Genomic DNA, 23,178 nt, shown 5'->3' on the forward strand with positions numbered 1-23,178 from the left:
TAGGTTTTTTTTTTATTTCTCCTCTTACTTAGTGAAAAGGGAGAAAAAATACATTATTTTATGTTTTTTTCTTGCTTCTTCTCTCCATTTAGAAAACGTGTCTCAAAATTTGACAGGTTACCTTTCCTTCCTTTTTCAAGATAATCTTGAAAAATGTACTTGAAATTATTATAGAAAAGGGTTTATGTATTTGATATTTATCATTGTCACATTTTAGAAATACTGCTAAATGTTTTTTTAATTAAAAAAATTATTTTTGTGCACCCATTAACAAAGAATGAAGGAGACATGTATATAATGACTTCGATAGATATTCATAATTAGGAATAAAAGAGCAAAGGATGATTTTTGTATTTTCTACTTTATGTACCTTGGCATTGTCCCATTGTTTATAACTTTTTATAAATAAAAAGTTACTGAAGAAGAAATTATGCATTCATTGGAAAAATGAATAAACCAATATGCAAAATATAAAGTGGATATTTTAAAACATTAGTTAGAAATTTTTATTTTGAATAGTTATAACCAGAACTTTTTAAAAAAGCCTTTATTTATTTATTTATTTATTTATTTATTTATTTGAGAGAGCACATGTACACATGTGGGTGGGGGAGGGGCAGAGGGGGAGAGAGACTCTCAAGCAGTCTCCACGCCTAGCACAGAGCCCAGTGCAGGGCTTGATCCCACAAACGTGAGATCATGACGTGAGCCAAAATCGAGTCGGGTGCTTAACTTATTGAGCCACCCAGGAGCCCCATAACTAGAACATTCTTGAATGTTACTTAGTTTACTTAATTGAATTTTTTTGTCCTGCCAGAAATGTTTTTGTTTTTTCCTCATTATCCATGTACTTTATGCATAACATAATTTAAAAGTTCTTAGATCATTGAGGAGAGTCTAGTTTCTTATGGTCCTTTTTTGGCTTTCATTTTTAATTCTTTAGTTTCTTACACCAGTTGTTTTATTAACCAGTGACATACCATACCCTATTGATTCTGTGAAATGTGAAATTGCCTGTCACATCTGCGTGCTCCTTTCTTTCCACAGCCACTGCCAGCACTTTTTGCCAGGCCTTTTGTTACCTGCCCCTGCGATGGCCGTGGCTTCCCATCTTCTGTGTCTTTTCCAGCCAACAGTTTGTTTTCTTAGCTTCCTATTTTGTGTCTTACCAATCAACCATATCTACATATTGCTGATTGATTGATTGATTGATTTGTAGCCCATTTATCATTGTATTATTCCCCTGCTCAGATATCTCTGCTGGCATTTAAAGCCCTCTTTCTGGCTTTTGGCTCCAGTTTAACTTATCAGATTAACTTCTCACTACTGTATGACTTTTCTTGTAAAGAGAACAATTTAGTCTTTCCAGATATGCTTCAATAGCTTTCCTCAACAGTGCTTTTATTTGTATTGTTCTTAAATCCCACACATTTCCTTTCTTGTTAAGTCTGTTAAGAACTTTACTTGTTTCTAAATAACATTTACTGCATTCTGCCTTTTTGTAGGTATTGCCAGACTTTTAACTACCTTGATTCTGTATTAAACTTCTAGGGTAATAGCTTTATTTTATATGAGTATGTGTATCTGTTCTAATGCCCTCTACATTGTAAGGATCCAAGTTTAATTGAATTACAAAATTACAAAGCTTACTTAAATGTATCATCAAAATGTAATGAAACTCAACATTTTATTGACTTTGGAAAATAGTTTTCAAATTACTGTGTTGAATAAAGACTGAAAAACACCTTTTTTTCTTATCTTTTAGGTTTTCACTTTTCAGTCTAACCTTAGGTAAATGAGGAGTTTGGTTTTTAATGCCCAGGGAACTTAGATTTTGCTATCATTTCACGGTGGGGGGTGGGGGGGGTGGGGTGGGGAGGGCTTCAAAAATAGACCATGTACCTAAAATTTGACTTACCATGGTGAAAAGTACAGAAATACTATGAATGGCATTTTTTAAAAAACATAATAGTAAATTCTTAAATTTTCACAATAGGTTTGAACATCTTTTGGGACTAATGCTAGAATAATAACCTCCTGAAACTAGCAAGCAAAAGAGTTCCATTTCTTACTGAGCTCATAGTTGGTTAGTTTTTAAAAGAATAGTTTTTATTTAGATAGTTTTGAAGAATTAACCCAGTTAACTATATATAAATTGATGCCAGTGTCTGTGATTTTTGGCATATGGGTTGAAAAATATTTTATGAAGGGTCCCATGTTGAGTCCACTGTTACCTCTATTGCTTTGGCATTTACAATTTTCATTCTAACATGAAAAATTGGCATTAATGCTTTTTTCCATAAAATTATTAGAAACACAGTGAAAAACATACACGTTTTGATGAGGTCCATCATGAGGAAAATAAAAGTATTTTACCTCTTCATAGAACAAACACCTGATGAAAAAAATTGTCTAAGCTTCTCATTTTCTCATTTAAGCTAAGGTCAGTAGTTGTAAGCGTATTTACGACTTGTTTTCAAAAGCTGAACCTTTAACATAAATATTTTTTTGGTTTACATACTACATACTATTTAACATTAGAAAGCTTTTAGAAGTTGTTTGGTAAGTCTGAATTTTATTTGTTGTAAATCAGTGGATGTACTTTCATATACCTGGAAGTTCATTACAGGAGGACAAAAAATGCTTGTTAATTGTCTGCTCTAGTGTCAAGTGTAGAAATAATAACAGTTTAGAAGGCAACATTATAATATTTGCCATTTATTACTTATTTTGTTAGGTTTCTTATTACAGACAACAAGAGGGCATGAAAGCAGTTTAGACAAATATATTTAAAAATATCTTTTAACCGCGTTCTTTGGCATGCTTATAGACTTGAAGATTAAAAATATTTAAAACACAAAGGGTTTCTCTTAATATGAAAACTCTAAAAATAGTCTAATTTTTATTAAGATTATAAAATTGAAAACAATTATAATTTATGCTTGGAAGTTTAAGTATAAAATTAGTTTAAAAATTTTTAATGGCTATATTAGGAGATATTCTGTGTCAAATACGTTTACTGAATGAAAAATTTTTTAATATCTTAACAATGAAGAATTTCTCTAGGGTCCCCAAAATGTCTTACTTTCTTATGGTACATTTTGTTAAATTGAACCATTTCTTTAATTTCATAAAAGTAGAAAACAAGGCAGAAGGACACTGTACCTTTGCCATGATTTGACATGTTAACATTATTATCAGAAATAAATCTCTTATTAAATTTCCCATGTAACCTCATTGAATTCAAGCTATTGCATGGTGCTCACTTCCCAAGGGTTAAAGTATTCCATAAACTTCATTGGATCAATCTCAATCTCATTTAATTACATAAAAGTTATATATTATTGAATTGTTTGATGTAAAATTTTATTTAAAAATGAAGTGCTGCTTGATTTAATGGATACAGTGTTAAAAAAATAGAATAAAAAACTGTCCAGTTAATTACTTATAAGGTAGCAACTACTATATTAGCCTATTTTTAAATAATTTATTGCTATTTTCCTGATAGAGTCAGTGATGATTAGCACTCATTGACAGATGATTGGATTATAACAGTTGGAAGATATTTATTTGATATGAGATTCCCAAACCTGTTTTAGTAATTTTATATTTTCCAGCATGAATTGAAGAGGGCAGAATAAAGATTAAAGTTAAATTAAGTGGTGTAGAGTAAAAAATTGACAAGGTTTATTGTCGCTTTAATGATTTTAAGGGTGGAAATAGAACTATTGTATTTTGAAACATTTGGAAGCTACTATATATAGTATAGGAACTAGTATAGGAATGTTGTGTAAATCATATTACTCTAAAGTTGCCATGTATCTACAGTTAAAAATAGTTGGCTCTTTGAATCTTCTCTACAATGATACAAAGTTTTTTTCCCCCTTTTATTCAGATTTTAATAGTTCTGTTTACTGTTGTATGAATCCAGACCGTTTGGCTTAGACTCCAGCAAAGTGAGGAAGGAAGAAAGAGGCTGGTGCTTTAGTTTTCTTCCTTCCCTTTATTGTCCCTTTATTTGTATATTATAGGCATCGTGCCCTTGATCTTAGAAAATAAGTTTCTCTATCTCAGAGTGTATGTACAGGGTTGTTTCTTGGTTGTCAGATTTTAAAATCCTGATAAATCCTACAATTTCCTGCATTCAAAAAGCAAGAAAAAGGATGAAGTTTCACATACAGTTCATTATTTTTGATTCATCAAATATTACACCAGTAGACTATAGCAGAAAACTTAATAGAGTGATACAGAAAATCCTGAATTATTTTGATTGCTTGGAGCCCATAATTTTTGTTCTTATGTTAAAGTGCTATTTCACTCGTCATTATATAAATCTATCTATAGTTTGTGGCTTAGAAACAAATACACTTTATAAAAGAAAAGAAAAGCAAAGATACCTGTGTCAGTTATGTTTTAAAGTTATACACTGTTTTAAGGCTATGTATTTATTATTTAGAAAATATGACTTACATGAATATCTTCTGATGGACATAATATTGACAAAATATACACATGATATTACTTTAACAAACTGCCATGCAACAAATACATTGTAATGAAGAAATTGAATATATATGACCTAATCTAATCTTGACATTTACATTGAAAATTTACAACATAACCAATACTTAAAATGTTTTTTTCTTATATTTGGCAGTAATTTCATTTTTTTACAATTTAAATTTAAAACTTCTGAATGTGGGCTTAGTGAAACTTAGATGTTTCCCTAGTCTGTGACAACCTGAGGTACTAAACATTTTTCTCTTATTTCACTATCTTCAAAGGTAAGTTTTTTGTTTCTCTTAGGATCTATCCAAGAATTGTGTATTACAGCATTGTTAGGCATAGGATCAGCTTCCACTATGGAAACAACTCTCTTTTTCATTTTACTTTTCAAGACCTTTTGAAATTTTTGCCTAGTGAATGCATATAATAATGGGTGAAATATAGTTGTTCCATAAGCCATGACTAGAAAACATAACCTTAATTTTACTAAAAGGTCACTTGGGCCTAAACATAAAATGGTGGTATTTAAGACAGAAATTGGTGTCCAGCAGAGAAGAAATGTAGAAATAATCAATAAAGACATCCTGAAGACTCTTTTTTGCCTTTCTCGTCGTTCGCGGTGTCGTTTCACAGCTCGCCGGAGGGCAATTATTACAGAGACCGAAGTTCTTACACCAAAGACTATGTTTCTCCCACCACTGCTTTGTGACATGTCTGTAGTCTCGTGTTGCGTGGTTAGAGAAATTGTCTTTTTCTTTCTTGTTTTCTTCTTCTGCCCCGTTGAAAATCTTGTGCCTATTCGAATGTTAAGAGCCTGAAGGATTTTGGTGTATGTGATTAACATCACTATGACAGTGAAAAAGAATATTGGGATCTGTACTAGCAGGTGATAATACATTCCCAGTTCAGTGTAGTATTCATTTGTACTGACACACAAAAGTGTCTTGTTTTCCCACGTATTTCCACTTTGAAGACTGAAAAAATTTACCTCAATAAAGGGAATCAGGAAAGAGAAAAATGAAAAAATCCAAATGGATATCATCAGCATTGCAGCTCTGCCCATTGTCAGAATCCGGTTTGCAGGTTTTACAGAGATGTCATACCTGTCCAGAGTGATAGCAAAAACGTTGATTGCTGTTGAGACACTTGCAAAAGATACGCAGGCCTCATGGAAACAGCAGATGAGAGCAGTGTTACTCTCCAGTGAAAGCAGAAGGATGACTATAGTTAGAGGGATACATCCCACACAAATGATGACATCAAGTACATGAAGATTCATTGTAATAATGTTACTGACCGAGTTGATTAAGTTGGATTTCATGCAGTAAAGGACCAACACGGTGAGGTTGCTGCCAAGTCCCAACACAATTTCTAACATAAGAAATCCGGTGAGAGACACTTGAAAGCTTAATGGATAGGAAAGTGGTTGGTACATATTGGTGTTGACGTCATCAGTGTCATCTCGCACTGTAATGTTAGATTCAGACTGCATGTTGATTTCCAGAACGGGAGAAAAACACATTCTTTTGGAGCAGTTGGTGTTTTCCCTAGAAAGTGAAATAGAATAAACTCTTTGATATTTGGCAATTTAAATGACGTATAAAACATGTGTTCCTTGTTAAAAAAAAATCTTTTTATTGTGTACTTGGTTTAACTTTAAAGTTTCTAAACTGTTAACGGCAAAGGTAGAGTTAGGAGACATCAAGGTTGCATTGTTTTGATGTAATAGGAAGTTGGCTTCTCCCTTTGAAGATGACTGTGTGGGGAATACTCCTATATTGTTCAGAATTTCTTAATATTCTAAAAAGATAGCCCTCATTTGGGTTTTTCAAGCTTATTGAGATACAGTATATTTTTGTACAATAAAGCTACCCACTATGCAAAACTAATTTTAGCCCGGTGTTTTTAGATTTCATCTTAAAATGTTGTGAGTAGGTGGGTAATAAACGCTATTTTAATATGTTCTGGCATAATTAGTGTAGGTGTAATTATTCTCGTGAGGTTTCAAATGAACAGGACGAGTGTTCATTTAAAATGATTAATGGCACAGAGCACTAGTTGTTTAAAACGATTTTGTCCATGTTCTTGGTTGAAATTCATATTCATGAGTCAACAGTGTGCTTGGGGATATTTGGGGTTATTTCCCACAGAAGCAGGCAAATGATAAATATTACATATTTCGTAGTGAAAATGCTCACCAAACTTTATAATGGACAAACCTAATGTTATACAAATTGGATGAAAAAGGACATTATGTTAAAATATAACACCACAAAACTTGGTAAAAGAGCTGTAAATCACTCCACTGAATGATTTATTTTGTGACCACACCCTCTCGTGTTGTGGAAGGAGGAATTGAAATTTAATATCTTAATAAGAAATAACCATTTTTGGAGTGGTTTAAAAGAATATATCTCTTGATTTTATTTGTTCAAACAGGATTTTTAAAGTAAAATATGAAATTTTAGGGAAAAGGGAGTATCTGAAGCCCATTTTCTGAGGAATCTTTTAAAGTCACACATCCCTGTGAAACCTTTTGTATAAATCACCCAGTGTGTATAATCTTGAGGAAAATTAGAAAAACAACTCTTTTGCTAATTCATTTAAATCTGTATTTTAATGTATAGAGGTTTAGAGTAATTTATAAAAATAATATCTGATTTTCTGGGCTAATAGGTCAGGAGTGAGTATATTCAGTTAAAATATAAAATCAACCAACTATATTTCACATTTCAAGTACAGCATTTTGACTACAAAATCATAATTGGACATAAATTATAAAGGCTATATAATAATTTTCCACATTCATGTTAACCTTTCATGTGATGTAACCTCTGACAAGTTTTAGAATACAGTTTTATTTATGCATATTATTTTAGGGGTGATGTGTCAGAATCACGAATGATAACATTATTAATTAGTCTTGAACTTGGTATGAAGTATTACTTAGAGGCATATACTCCAGCACTGAAATCCTATAAAAATGGAGACTTCTAAGTGTGCCAAATTTTTGGAACTGACAGATGAAACATCTTTGTCACCTCAGTGACATTTAGAATTAAATAAAGCAGACATGCCAAGTTAGACGGTAATTAGCTATGGTGCATCTCCTCTAGAGCGAGGTTGTTGTCTTTGGTAAACGGTAAACAGCGTGGTGCATGCATCTTCTGACCTACCTGTTTGCTGTGGCCGTATGGGCCCTTTGGCTCACCACGGCAGGTTTTCACAAAGTGATACATGATGTCATTGACAGATTTTGACATGAATTTTTACCTGACAACAGTGAAGTAGCTGTGTTTTATTTCATGTCTTGTAGAAATTCTTTCATTTTCTCTCCAATACTTCAAACTGCATGAATTGTGACATTTAGTTGGCTGATGGATTTCTAAAGACCAGTACAAACATTTGTATTTGTTTTGCCTTAGAAAGTCACGACCAAGAGAAACTTCCTCAAATGGTAGGAATTATATTTCCCTTTGAGGGAATATGTGATAGTGTCTCTTTATTTTCCGGAATATGTGAAAACAAAAAAGGAAACATACGGTTTCTAGCTTCTAAAATGTATTTAGACATCCTTTTGTTATAAATGTGAATCTGTTTCTATAGCAGTCCTCATTATTTTGAAATGATTTCTTGATCACATAACTTGCTTTATATTCTAAATCCAGTCCATGTTCTTTTGATAAAAACCATCTGCTATTTAATTTGATTTGCTTTCATTAGAAGAGGATACATAATCATAAAACTTAGATGGGAAAATCCTTTAGTAGTAATATCAGCTGCTGTGAATATCTGAATATTTAGTGCAGAAAAGACTTGGATAAAGCTTCATTTAGCTTGCTGCTAATGTGTGGCATTCTCTTTTTGGCAATCCGTGTCTCATTGTTTCTTCAGGAATCAGCTCCACAATCCTGGTATGTTAAAGTATAAACTCCCCCTTTAAAAAAGCTCACCATTTTGTTTTTAGGCTTTTGCAGTCAAATTGTTTTTCTTTTTATGTCTATTTTATAGAGCTTCTTCTTAGGATGATTACTGTCGATGTCTTGTATCCCGGCAGTAATGTGGACCTGTCTTTTCTGGTTTTAACTCCTTACTGTCTTAAATGCATATGTTAGAAGAATATCCTGCAGTTTATGGTTCAGTCGGCTAGGGAGGTGCTTGATCAGATGCATTCTTCATATTGTCACTTGTAAATACTGAATTAGCTGCCGTGGGCCCTTGTGAAAAAGAAAAAGAAAGTGGTTAAGAAATAGGGTTCCTGATAATTTCCAATTAACTCAAAGTTACTTTAGTTTTGTTTACTTTAGCACTGTACCCAGTATTTGTTATCAAAGTAAGCAAACTGTATTATTAGAGCCACAACTCATAAATAAATTTAAGGGTTTCTTTAAACGAAATTTTTTCATTTCCTAACAGAGATTGCAAATACTACGTTATTTGATAACAGAGGTAACATTATAAATACAACCATGAAAGAAAAGCTGCATTTTTAAAACTAATTTCTGCCCTCATTTTAGAAGCTAACCTGTGTTTTAGGAGATTATGAGCAATTAGCATACACTAAACATACTGTCATTCTCTCATGTCTTTACAATAAATTCAACACTATTTCCTACTGGAAAACATTATAGCTTGTTTAATTATTAGCACCTGGTTTGAATTTTAACTGATTAAAACAGATTCCATGATAAGATAGTAGACATTTCCACTGATGAATTGTCCATGTAGTTGTAATGTAAAAGGTAATGCAAAATGTAACTGCAAATCAAATAATTTTCAATGAACATGTTCAATAATCTTAACCTAAAACTGAACAATAAGTAATAGCTAAGTAGTAAACCTGGTTCTTTTAAGAAATAGAAGCATTTTTGAACACTTGGCAAAAACTGTACCGATGACATTAAGAATATTTTAGTAGGTCTGAAGTGACTTAAAAGCTGATGTCTTCATAGTGAATCAACAAAGAATATTTTTGGTATTTAACATTGCATCCTAAAAAAATTACATTTAAAATGTTGTGTCCTAAAAGAAAAAGACCTAGAAAAGACATGTTTAGCAATAAATAGAATTAAGCAAATAAACTCTTAAAATTTAGGTTGACAATTTTCAAAGTAATTTTACCCCACTATGCCAGTTCAAAAGCAGCTGTATACTGTAATAAGGGAACACATCTTACCTCCGCTAAAGGTTTGATAAATTCCTGATGGAGTTGAAGCGTTTCCAGTTTTGATTGATTCATTTTGTTCACTTGTTAGCAGAGGACTTGGGGAAGAGGGTCATAAACATCTCTTCAGAAAAGACCTTAATGAAAATATGTGTCTGTACTGTGCCATTGTCTCAGCAGTCCTGCTAATGTATGGAACGTGGAGTGCTGCCTAGAGGCTGCTGCAGTCTCTCACTCTTCCTACTGTGGAATCAATAAGCATCTGAAAAACGTAATGAAGTAATTGAACATACTGAAGGCTTCTTGTCTCCAGAGACAACATTTGGATTCAGTCTTTTAAAAAGGAATGGCACTGCTTTTCAGAGGAAAGCCTGTTCGGGGCAGCTTTTGCAGAGTGACAGCCTACCTTGTCGCCTCTCTCCACTGCAGAGAGATGCAGTGCATTCACTAATTTTGATTGGTCAGTTGTATTGGGCTTAAACTGTGCTTCATATGGATAGCAGGGATTTCTCCCCCCCCCCCCCCCCCCCATTTTATATAAGGATGCTTTTTTAAAAGGCTATATTTATAAGTGGTTGTATGCTGATCTTAAATAGACTATGAGTAAATTAGTCTTTTAAAAATGTGTATTCTATTCTGGTTTGTTGTTCACTTATGCCAAACATTAAAAAAAATGCAGGGAGGTGGAGGGGGGAGAAAAAGTGGTTTTAGGGTATATTCTTTTTGAAACCTAAATGATTGCTCTGGAGAATATTTGAGTCGTATATATGTTTTTGGTTGAGATTCTTTGTTCTACAAATAGAAAGCCACTGCATCTTTACTGTGAACCACATTGAATTTCAACTAGTTTGTTTGTATTCAAGTCCATCTTCTCTGTATTTCGAATTGTTGTGAACATCTCAAGGTGTTAAATAAACATTGTTACGACTGCAGTATTCATTCAGGTATTCATTCATTCATTCATTCATTCAAAATATTAACGAGATTAGTCCAAGGTGGTTCTACTTTAAATTATTTTTTAAAAATTCTATTGATATTACCATAGTCTCATTGTATAAAGACTTAGTGACGTGAGGTTCTTTTCAGATTACTACTCAGTCTTTACCATCGGTAACCCTTTTATTTAGTAGATACATAATAATCATTCGCTGCAATATTTTAGTTCAACTGGCTATTTCTGTTTTTAACCTGGGCACTTTTAATGGATTGCTATTCCTTAAATATTACATGTAGCCATATGCTAGTGTTACTGGGTAAACATTTCAGTAAAGGAAAAAGGAAGTTAGTTTGTCTTCCTAACTTGTCTTCCTTGTCTTATGTCTTCATAAGTTGAAAAACTAAATTATTTTAAAATGGATATGTTGTCAAAAGAATAAAAACATTGGTGTAAGTAATTAACTTAAAATATTACTTTAAAATTAGATTTCTCTTATTTTTGGTTACCTATTCTCAATATTGAGAAAAATGTTTGGTTTTTTTTTTAGATTTGAATATATAAAGTGAGTGGATTCTATATCTGTTGACAAAATAGAAGAGCTTGCAAATGACTGAATTATTAGAATATTGATAATCACTTATTTCCATTATTTTAGGAATATTAGTTATGTTCACTTTTTAAAACGTATGCCAAATTTCTAATTTGTAACTGGAATTATTCCCTTATTTAAAAAGCATTACACATTTTTGTAATCTTCTTGTACTGTTTAATTTTCACGGGGGGCTGGCTGAGTGGTATATGAATTTTAATTGTATTTGTATAGAAGTTGAGAGTGGAAAATTTTGTTGTGAATTCCTAAAATTTTATGCACAATTTGGGGAGACAAGGCTTTGGTAATGCGAAGTATTAAAATGTTGTGCTACTTAACTTTTCATGCCTTTTAAAAGTTGCCAAAAACGATGTCACTAGAATGCCAGCCATGTTCAAAGATAGCATGCACATGTGTGCACACGCACGTGCACACACGCACACAATACTACTTCAAGCGTCAAATATCACAGCTTCAAACTAGCATCAGAGAAAAGATATTAGCATCAATTGAAACTTGCGGTGGGGCAAAGAAATCATTAACGTAGTGAAATACACAGAGTGCTTTTCTGCCAAAGAGTTCAAGTATGCTTGTGTTTATCATCAAGATATCCCTATGGAGTAGAGGAAACCAAGGCACAAAGAAGTTTAATGACTTGAAAAAGTCTAGGTAAGGTAGTAGCAGTGCCAGTGTTAGAACTCTGCTACCTCTGTTCCCCCCCCCCCCCCCCTCCAAATAGTTGGCCCTCTCTCTGGAAAATTCTGAAGATACTTGGGACTTAGAATTGGATGATCTGGGTTCAGTCATTGCTTATTAGCTGTATGACTTTTGGCAAGTCAAGCATTCTTTGGGACACAATATAGCTTTGATTCTTTCTGTTGAAGTTTATATCTGTGTTTTGTGTAATTCTCTGTAATATAGTATTTCCATGTTATACTCAAACTATTTTGTAGAAGAAATTCTGGTATCTCTGTAAGAAATAATGGCAGCAAAAAAGCTCAGATTTGGACATTGCTCTTTATTCCCTGTGCAAGTGACTTGTGAATAAGGATACCCAAGATATCACAACAATTACTTTTATTGCACACAATGCTTAGTATAGTTTTTCTTTTAAAAACCACAAATTGGTGATTACAAGGTTCTCTGATTTGTTAGCTGGATAATCTTCACTTCCTTTTTTTTTTTTTTTTAATTTTTTTTCAACGTTTTTATTTATTTTTGGGACAGAGAGAGACAGAGCATGAACGGGGGAGGGGCAGAGAGAGAGGGAGACACAGAATCGGAAACAGGCTCCAGGCTCTGAGCCATCAGCCCAGAGCCCGACGCGGGGCTCGAAATCACGGACCGCGAGATCGTGACCTGGCTGAAGTCGGATGCTTAACCGACTGCGCCACCCAAGCGCCCCCCTTTGTTTTGTTTTTAACAAAGATGAAAATATCTAAACCATTGGATTCAGAATTAGATTATGTTATTTTCATGAAAAAATTAGTGTCAAATTACATGTCAGAATTTATAAAGATTCTTATTTACATAGTAACAAATTTTTATACTTGTACATTTTATACTTGTACATTTTGTATTTATATTGGATACTAATTTTGAAAAATTGGTGATTTAAAACCAGATTTTATATTATAAAATAATTTCATAGATTAATTATTAGCTAATAACCTGGAAAAACAGTTTTACCTTGCAAATGATAACTAAGCAATATATATGCATCAAACCCCCAAATGTCTCCATTAAAATTCTTTCCCCAAGTTCTGTTTTTGTTTTTTGTTATAAGTATTTTGATTGCCTAGGAATTTTAATTCCTAAAATTTTCGATATGGGAATCTTTGATTTTTAATTGTATACATTTGTTCCCTTAAGTTTGAACAACTGTGAATGTGAGAGAGTAGTTTGTTATCCACATTTACACTGCACTATTCATGTCCGCTCACTCTTACCCAGCTTGTGTCCGGTTCTCATGCTACATTTTCGATGATTCTGAGTTTGTAAGTAAAAAAATAAATAAATAAATAAAAATAAAAAAATAAATAAAAAAAATAACTGGGTGAAATATTGAAATTAACCACAACTGAAAAGCGCTTTGAAACTTGTTTGCAAAGTGTATATACAAAAGCAGTATCTAATGGCTGGAAAATCACATTTTAAATTGTATTGCTTCAAGAGTATTTTTTCAATGAATACTTAACAGAGCTCTCAGCTCGCTCTGAAACTAAAGCCCAATGAAGAAAGGATTAATTATTTCAGTTTAAAGCCAATTCAGAAATTTCATTTGGCTCCTCAACTTTAAATTTCTTTCACAACAAATGTTTTACCAGAAAAATAGAAATGGACCATCTGCTGAAACCTCCATCAAGTGGGGAGTAGCCAAGGTAGTAGAGAGTCAAAAACATTGGTGATTCATTATTGGTATGAGAATAATTGAAAACTGATGGTAATGATTAGATGAAGTACATGCATCAGAATTGTATACTCTAACAGAAAAACTCCATGAAATGTTCTTCCCCAACCTTCCCTACTTCACCTAAGTTGGACATTTAAACTTTTTCATTTTTATTTTTTACACTATGTATTTTGTAAGTCAACTGTCAGCATCACATATATTATCAAAATAAATACATGGTTTTTGTTTCCATTTTATCATCCAAACCTAGATTTTGGATCCTGTGACCATTAACTACCCTTCTTAAAAAATATTTTAATGGACTTAATTTTCTTATTTTTTTGAGAGAGCATACGTGCACACGTGGACAAGAGGGGGAAGGTCACAGGGAGAGGGAGAGAGAGAGAGAATCCCAACTAGGCTCCACACTCAGTGCGGAGCCTGATGCAGGGCTCCATCCCACGACCCTGGGATCATGACCTGAGCTGAAATCAAAAGTTGGATGCTCAACCAACTGAGCCACCCAGGTGCCCCTATTACTACTTTTTGATCTGTGTTTGTTGTCCTAATGTTGGCTTGTTGTTTTGGGGGCCTGGTCCAAGTTATTACCACTCCTGCCCTCAGTTTTTTGACTTTCTGTTTTCACTGCCTTATATTCCACTTTACATTCTTAAATGTTATGGATAATTTTTGTTGATGTTTTTCTCTTATATTTACATCAAAGAATTATACAGTCATGTTTGTGCTTTTTTTTCCTCATTGGCTTCTCTTCTGTTGTTTCATTTTCTTTGTATAATTCTCCTTTGTAGTTGGTTATGCAGTATATTCATTTCTGTGTCCTGAAACCAAGTCAGGTGATGAACTAGATTATATATTTAACAAAGTTATGGCAAGTCCCCTTGTCTGTGCTGTTAATTAGTCCTGTGATCTAGTGGGAGATGTGGAATGATCATCTATGAACTGGTGGTCTGTTCTTGAATTGGTTAGACACATAATGGTTTTGTTTATGCGTAAAGCCAGAGAATGGTAGAGTTCCACTATAGATTCAGTAATTTCAATGGTACTGCTTGGGGTATCCATTTGGGAAAATGAATGCATTTTCAGAGTTTACTAATAATAGGTAAAGGCTATGCTCACTGGTGACTTTGTGCTATTAAAATAAAGCAATATATCTTCAGTTACTCCTACTTGTAGTTCTCATTTAGGGATATACTATCTATAAAAAGTTCTGCTGTGGTTTTGATTGAAACTTCAGAGGATATATGGGTCAATCTGGGGGAGAATTGACATCTTAATAATGTTGAGTCTTCCAATTTATGGATATGGTGTCTGTTTTTAGATTCATCTTTGATTTAATTTATCAGTGTTTTATCGTATTTAGTTTATAGATCTTACACATATTTTCTTAGATTTGTCACTAATTATTTCACTTTCTTAGTGCTATTGAAGTAGCACCTAACTTTTTGAAACAAAATTCCAATTTTTAAATTTGGTATATAGAAATAGGATTTTTTTTGGATATTGAATGTGTATCCTGCAACTTTACTAAACTTCTGTTGGGGACTTTTTTAATGAAGTTGATGGTGTTTTCTGTGCAGGCAATTAATATCATCTACAAATAGAGACAATTTACTTATTTTTGAACCATGTATGACTTTTACTTCTTGCCTTACTGCTTAGAACTTCTGGTATTAGATTTGATATGAATGTGTTGGGAAAGGCACTCTGCCAAGGACTTTGGCATTGCTGAAGGTCCTAGGATATGCTGGGCATTGCTGGCTCTACCAAGAATGCAAAGACCTGACTCTTCTTTATCGGGTCCGTTTGTGTTTGAAGCTAGCAACCTTGAAGGATGCAGTAATAAGTCCCTAGGCAAAGAGCAGACTTGCTTCTGCTTGTTATAAAAACGGTCAATTTTTACACTCAGTGTTGTTTGGCTGTGATGCAAACCCACTGTGTACAGAGTACTCAACTAGGCCCCTCTGCCAAGGGACTTGGATGGGACGGTGAACTGTCACTGACACCATCCTCATACTTAGGTCATATGTGATAAAGTCCTTAGCTGGTAACCCAGGCATCTAATGTCTTTTGCCAGCATCCATGACAAGAGCAGACTAACTATATAGCTTGCAAGTAGAGTAAAATCCTAAACCCTTCACGATTTTTGACAATTTTGGCAACAAGGATGTGATGTTGACAGAAACGTGGCTTCCTGCAGGAAGAGACAAGTGTCCCTGTGGGCCGGTTTAGGTGATAGGAGATCCAGCAGCAAATGCTCCTGTTGAAACAGTAAACTAGTAGGTCCTCTGCTGACCTACCTGTTAATGAATATTTAGAGGCTAAGTAGTGAGAAGTTGAATGGAGCTGCCTGAATGGTGCTTTGGTTGGTGCTCACTCTCTAGGCTGGAGGAGGAACGATTGTTATTACGTCAGTAAGGCAGTACACCGCTAGGCCCAAGGCAAAAGGCAGTAGCTGCTGAATCAGGGGGTCCTCAGAACGAAAATGAAAGGTGTCAGCACTGAGCATGGGTAGACTGAATACATTCTAACTTTATTGGTTGAGGCCAAGTAGGCAGCTTGAACATAAATGCAAGTCTCGCTTATTGGTGCAGAGTTCCTCTTGTTTTCTGCCCTCTGATTCATCTCTTACCCTTTAATCTCAGCTGCTTCAGATCAAAGCTTGGTGTGGTTGGGAACCTCAAGGATGGGGGAAATTCAAACTTTAATAGCTGTGTTGGATAGAGTGCCCACGCACCATCCTACCTGGTTTTGTGGGGAGAAAGCACGCTAGCTGGCGAGGGGCGGGGGTAGGGGGAATGGCAGGGTGCACAGGGCACAATAAGGACACCCAGGCTCTTGCAGGAGCTGGGAGGGATGAGGGAGGAAGTGGCACTGACCCTGGAGTGAGGACCCAAACAAAAGAGCCTCCTACCACATCAGCCCTCCTCTGCAGGCTAGCCTCCCCCACTACCCCACTGCCCTCTCCTGCCCCTGCTCCTGGTCAGAAAATAATGTCTTCTCCTGGCAGCTATGGCTGTAATCCCTTTTGTGTGTATGTCAGATCCCTTGGTCTATGTTCTTACAGGGGGGAAAGCAGTCAAATTCAAGAAAAGCTAGAGTGTGGGTGCAGTCTCTGGGCCTGTTCAATATACTCTTGTTCTGGCTTCCTCTGCCAATGTATATTTGGTATTGCCGTTTTTACTTCTACATGCTTACACTGTGAATGCTTGTAAGTTCACAGGAGATTTTCCCATTTGTGGGCTGCTGCATGTCCCCTCCCTGATTGATCCAGCACAAACAATGGATTATCCCTAGAGGAAAGAAAAGAAAATCACAGCTTTGGTTGAAGACTTTGTGTCTAAGGTATGCAGGCCTTTTCTTAGTACAGCAGTGCCACCTGCCTGACCCAACTACCAAGTGCACCTCTTTTGGAAGGGCCTACTGCTGAGGTCTTCTTAAAACTAAACACCTGACCCGTGCACTCCTTGTGACTCTCTGGCATGATATTGCTGTCTTGGGGGTATGTTATTTCAGACTTGATGGTTAACAAGGGAAGGACCCAAGAGACTGAATTGAGCAAATGAAAATGGATTGTTTAGAGATGCAGGCAGCCTGGCCTTTGTGTCGTCTTGGTTTTGAATGAAGGGGTGGAAGTGACCCCTTTTGGGAAAAACTTTCATGTTACTCCTGAAATATCTCTCACTACTTGAAGCAAAGTTCCTGGCCTCAGTGGGACCCGTGATTCACAGAAGTTCCTATAAATAGGTTGGCCTGGTTCACTGATGGTTCAGCCCAGATACCAGCTGATGGTATCCATTGTACTGCTGCAGCTTTTCAACCAGTGCCAGCTACAGAACACTGAGAGTGGATGTGATCGCTCGACTCCATTCTCAGAGCTCTGACCAGTACACCACTTGATGAACGTTTGAGTGTTTTTACTAAATCTTGGGTTTCTTGGGCTCTTACTGGTAGCCCAGCCTCCAGACGTGCCACTTGAGAGATCAGCAGATCAAAAACATCTCTCTCTGCAGCTGCAAACTATGGAAACAAATTGTGGTTGCCAGTCAGTTTGGGTTACTCAAGCCTGTACCTCCTGGATTGCTGCCATTTTTACTCAGAAATGGCATTCTGCATTCAAAGTTGTTTTGAATGTAGCAGCATATCCATCATAATAGACTGGACAACCACTGTGTCCTGGGTTTGGGGAAAGGGGATTTCTCAGTGTTCCTTGCCCCACTTCCACTTGTAGGACTAATTCTTTTTTTATTTATTTTTTATTCTCAAGTTAGTTAACATGTAGTGTAGTTTTGGCTTCAGGAGTAGGACCCAGTGATTCATCACTTACGTATAACACCCAGTGCTCATCTGGAAGAGTGCCCTCCTTAATGCCCATCACCCATTTAACCCAACCCCCCTCACCCCCTGGGTTTGTTCTCTGTGTTTAAGAGTCTATTATGGTTTGCCTCCCTTTCTGTTTTTATCTTATTTTTCCTTCCTTTTTCTTATGTTCATCTGTTAAGTTTCTCAGATTACACATATGAGTGAAATCATATGATAATGTCTTTCTCTGACTTATTTCACTTAGCATAACATCCTCCACGTTGTTGTGAATGGCAAGATTTCATTCTTTTTCGTCACTGAGTAATATTCCATCGTATGTGTATATGTGTATGTGTATACATATATACGTACACACCCTACATCTTCTTTATCCATTCATCAGTTGATAGAATTTGGGCATTTGGGCTCTTTCCATACTTTGGCTATTGTTGATACTGCTCCTATAAACATTGGGGTGCCTGTGCCCCTTCGAATCAGCATTTTTGTATCCTTTGGATAAATTCCTAGTAGTTTCCAAAGAAGACATCCAGATGGCAAACAGACACATGAAAAGATGCTTAACATCACTCATCATCAGGGAAATACAAATCAAAACCACAATGAGATACGACCGGACACTGGTCAGAATGGCTAAAATTAAGAACTCAGGAAACAACAGATGTCGGTAATGGTGTGGAGAAAAGGGAACCCTGTTGCACTGCTGATAGGAATGCAAACTGTGGTGCAGCCGCTCTGGAAAACAGTGTGGAGCCTCCTCAAAAAATTAAAAGTAGAACTACCCTACAACCCAGCAACTGTAGGACTAATTCTTTTTCTTCCCCCAGGGGTAAAGCTTTGTTTTTGTTTTTTGTGTTTTTTTTGCTGTTTCCTTCCCCTATCTCTAATGGGTTTTCAACAGTGACCAGACGGTGATAGGGTTTGTTGCACTGCCATGAATGGTTTTAGGCCTTTTCTCCTTCCTTGTATGAGAGAGGGTCGAAAGGATCCAGGTTGGGCTTTATGTCTTGCTGTCAGTGGCTGTTCCTCTTGCCATACTTGGACCAAGAGGGGTGCTTTTCTGGGCCTCTTACTCTGCACCTACTCCTTTTTCTGTGTGCATACCTGCTCAGATTTGTGAAGAACCAGTGGATAGGTATGCCTTCCCTTTTTTTGTTTGTGGTTCTGTGTCTCTGGCTAGCACACACTCAGCCTCTATTACTTCATTAACAATTTTAGCTGAATTATTTTTATTAGTGTCTAGTATTGTTTTCCCAGGGAGCTCGTGTCCCGTGTGTCCTTCAAGGCACCTGTTTTTCCTTAGAGCTTGAGTTGGTTGGTTGCCTATAACCTCAGCTCTCCTGACCGCTATTTACCATGATAATAGCTTAATTTCATGACCCTAGTTGGTTATGGTAGAATACCCTGTAAACTGTTGCTTGATTTTATTTGCAAGTATTTTGGTAAAGTCTTTGCATGTTCATGAGAGATATTGATCTGCCATTTTGTTTTATTGTAATGTTTTTGTCTGGTTTTGGAATCATGACAGTGTCGGATTTGTAAAGTGAATTGAAAAATGTTTTCTCTTTTTTTGGTTAAAAACAAATTTGTGTAAGATCAAGACTAGTCTTTCCTCAAATGTTTGGTAAATTCCAAAGAGAAAATATTTGAGCCCAGGAGGTTTTATGTTATTTAAACCTTTTATTTGTAAATTCAAATAACTTAATAGATGATAGCTTCAGATTTTCTATTTTATCGTGTCTGTTTTGATGATAAGTATAGCTTGAATAATTTGTTTATATCATTTAATTTGACACATTTATTAGCTTTGATTTGTTTTTAACATTTTCTCATTATATTTTAATATATGTAGGATTGATACTGTATCTCCCTTTCATTACTGATGTTGGATATTTATATCTTTTTTTCTTGATCAGTTTGCCTAAAAGTATATTAATTTTATTAATCTTCAGATAACCAGTATTTGGTTTCATTGTTCTTGAACAATGTTCTTATTATTTCTATTTTACTGATGTCTGCTTTTACCTTTAGTATTTCCTTCCATCTACTACTTTGTTGAAAGTATCTTTAATGTATTTAAATGCCTTTATATCTAATATGGGCTCAGTACAGTTTTACTTGAATCCCACAAATATGATTATGTTTTATATCACTCAGTTTAGTATGTTCTTTAATTTCCCTTGTATTTCTTTGCTGAAATATGGGTCATTAAAAATTTTTTTTGGAGCACTTGGGTAGCTCAGTCGGTGAAGCCACTGACTCAGTTTCAGCTCAGGTCATGATCTTACGGTTCGTGGGTTCGAGTCCTGCATCGGGCTCTGCACTGACAGTGTGGAGCCTGCTTGGGGTTCTCTCTCTTCCTCTTTCTCTGCCCCTCCCCTGTTGGCGCGGTCTCTCTCTCTCTCTCTCTCTCTCTCTCTCTCACACACACACACACACACACACACACACACACAAAAGTAAATAAAAACATTTAAAAATTTAAAATTATTTTTTTCAATTTCTAAATATTTGGTAAGTTTTCTCATTTTTTTTGTTACTGATTTCATTCACATTTAATTTCATTAAGAGAATATACATTGTAAAATTACAGTTTAAAAAATTTGTTTAGGTATCTTTAATGGCACAAAATACAGTCTATCTTGGTGAATGTTCTGTGTACCTTTGAAAATAATGTGTTTTTTCCCATTATTGGGCATAGCGTTTTATAAATTTCAAACAGGTCAAGTTGACTGATAATATTGGTCACGTTTTCTCTCGCCATCCTGATTTTATGTTTGTTCTATTAGCTTTGTACTGAAAGTAACTTTTTATTGAAAGAGGACTTGTAAAGTTCCCAGATATAATTCTGGATTGGTCTGTTTCTTCTTTGATTTTTTTTTTCCAGTTTTTACATCATGTATATTTATTGGATATATGCACATTTAAGAGTATTATGTATGTCTTTATTCCTGATAATCTTGTTTTGATGTCTCCATTGTCTGATTTCAGTGTAGCTACTACAGGTTTGTTTTGTGGCTTATATCATACATACTTTCTTAATCTTTTATTTTTAACTCTTCTATATCTTTGTTTTAGAGGTTTGGTTTCTGTAGATTGTGATAATTTGGTTTTGCTTTTTTTCCATTCTGATATCAGTCTTTTATTTGGAGTACAGAGCATTTCCATTCAATATAGTTTTCCATATCATTAGGCTTACACCCTCCACTTGGCATTTGTTTTGTTTGCTCCATGTATTATGAGCTCATTTTTCTTCCTTTTCTAACTTGTTTGGGATTTTTACTGTTCCATTTTGTTTGGATTTTTAGTAATTAATGAATAGATAAAATAGAATAATAACAAAACGGAGTAGTACGTAGTCTACTGACTGATTACCTCTATTTTTTAGGTTTCTTATTTTATTGATGGTTTTAGGTTTTATGATATACACGTTTAACCTACATAGTCTATTTATAAATTATAGATCACATCATTTATTTTAAAAAATAGTTTTAAAAATATTTCTTTTGAGAGAGAGAAAGCATGTGCACGAGCGGGAGAGAGCAGAGACGGGGGGTGGGTAGAGAGAGAATCCAAAGCAGGCTCCACGCTATCAGCGCAGAGAACAACTTGGGGCTCTGTCTCACAAACTGTGAGATCATGACCTGAGCCTAAATTAGGAGTTGAACGCTTCACCAACTGAGCCACCCAAGTGCCCTGATCACATCATTTATGATGGTAGATCCTTATTATCCTATCACTTCCTTTGTCCTTTTTCCATCTTCTGTACTGTTTCTTTTTTAAAGTTTAGTTCTGCTTTATAAACCTCATAATAGAGTGTTACTTTTTGTTTTAAGCAGCCAATCATCTTTTAAATAAAAATTTAAGAATAATAATTTATGCATTTACAGTTGACTGTGAACAGTAGTTCACAGTGCTGACCCCATGCAATTGAAAATCTGTGTATAACTTTTAACTCCCCCCAAAACCTAACTACTAATAGCCTATTGTTGACTGGAAGCCTTAGTGATAACATACACAGTCAATTGACATATATTTTGGATGCTATATGTTATACACTGTATTCTTAAATTTTTATTTCTTTTTATGTAGGCTCCATGCCCAGTGTGGGGCTTGAACTCACAACCCTCGGATTTAAGAGTTGCAAGCTCTACCAACTGAGCCAGCCAGATGTCCCAATATATACTGTACTCTTAAAGTAAGCAAGAGAAAATTAAGGAAATTGTAAGGGAGAGAAAATACATTTGTAGTACTGTCCTGTATTTAAAAAAAAATCTGGAAGAAGTGGACCCAACCCAGTTCAAACCTGTGTTGTTCAAGGATCAACTGTATTTACAGTGTCTCACACTTTAAATTTATTTATTTATTTATTTATTTACTTATTTTTTTAACTTATTTTACTTATTTACGTATTTACATTGGAGATTCTGGTATTTTCCTTCAGTTTGAAGAACTCTGACTTTTTTTGTAGTTTAGCCTGTCTGGCAACAAATTATGCTTTGTTTATAATTATGCTATCATTTAGAAGCTATTTTGTTGTTTTCTGGCATGTGTATTTTCTGGTGAGAAGTCTGGATCATTCTTTGTTCTTTGCTATGTAATGTGTCTTTTTTCTCTGTCCCTTTTTAGGATATTCTTTTTATTTATTCTATCCATAGTTTCATTATGATGTGCTTTGGTGTGTTTTCTTTGTGTTGTTTCCCTTCCTTCTTTGCTTGGGGTTCACAGATATTCTTGGATCTTTGTTGCTGCTGTGCTGCTGCTGTTATTTGTTGGTTTGGTTTTCTTATCAAATTTGAAAAAAAAATTCATTCTTCAAATATTTCTTCTTTCTCACATCTTTCCTCTCCTCCTGGGACTCCGATAACATACATTTTAGACTCCTCGTATTGACACACATACCACTGATGCTCAGTTCATTTATTTTTGTAGTTATAGCTTGAGTAGTTTTGGTTTGCTCTGGTTCCAGGTTCTGCAATCTTTTCTTTTGTGGTGTCTGATCTACCTGGAGCCCTTCCACTGAATTTGTCAGTTCAAATATTTTGTTTTTCACCTCTAAACATTTTATATGATCAATTTTTAGAGTTTCATTTCTCTTCTCATTGTGTTCATGTTTTCTTTAAGTCTGTGCTCATAGTTATAATAGATATTTTAAGGTCTTTGTCTCTTAATTCCATTATCTTTTTGCATCTTGGTAGTTCTAATAATTTTTTTGAAGATTTTTTTTTAAGTAATTCCTACACCCAACATGG

The 23,178-nt window shown here is 34.9% G+C and overlaps 2 protein-coding genes across 4 annotated transcripts in view; one reads left to right on the forward strand and one right to left on the reverse strand.

The window, feature by feature from the left end:
• COG5 (component of oligomeric golgi complex 5) overlaps positions 1 to 23,178 on the forward strand; it is a 323,149-nt gene that overhangs the window by 73,662 nt on the left and 226,309 nt on the right. The window lies entirely within an intron of this gene.
• GPR22 (G protein-coupled receptor 22) lies at positions 4,727 to 7,753 on the reverse strand. The gene is made up of 2 exons (XM_047841923.1): positions 7,683 to 7,753; positions 4,727 to 6,053 (listed from the first exon to the last, which is right to left on the reverse strand). Exon 2 carries the CDS (start codon positions 6,026 to 6,028, stop codon positions 4,727 to 4,729), a length of 1,302 nt encoding a protein of 433 aa, XP_047697879.1. The 5' UTR covers positions 6,029 to 6,053; positions 7,683 to 7,753.

The sequence above is a fragment of the Prionailurus viverrinus genome, chromosome A2 (assembly GCF_022837055.1).
Source record: "Prionailurus viverrinus isolate Anna chromosome A2, UM_Priviv_1.0, whole genome shotgun sequence".
NCBI classification, from domain to species: domain Eukaryota; kingdom Metazoa; phylum Chordata; class Mammalia; order Carnivora; family Felidae; genus Prionailurus; species Prionailurus viverrinus.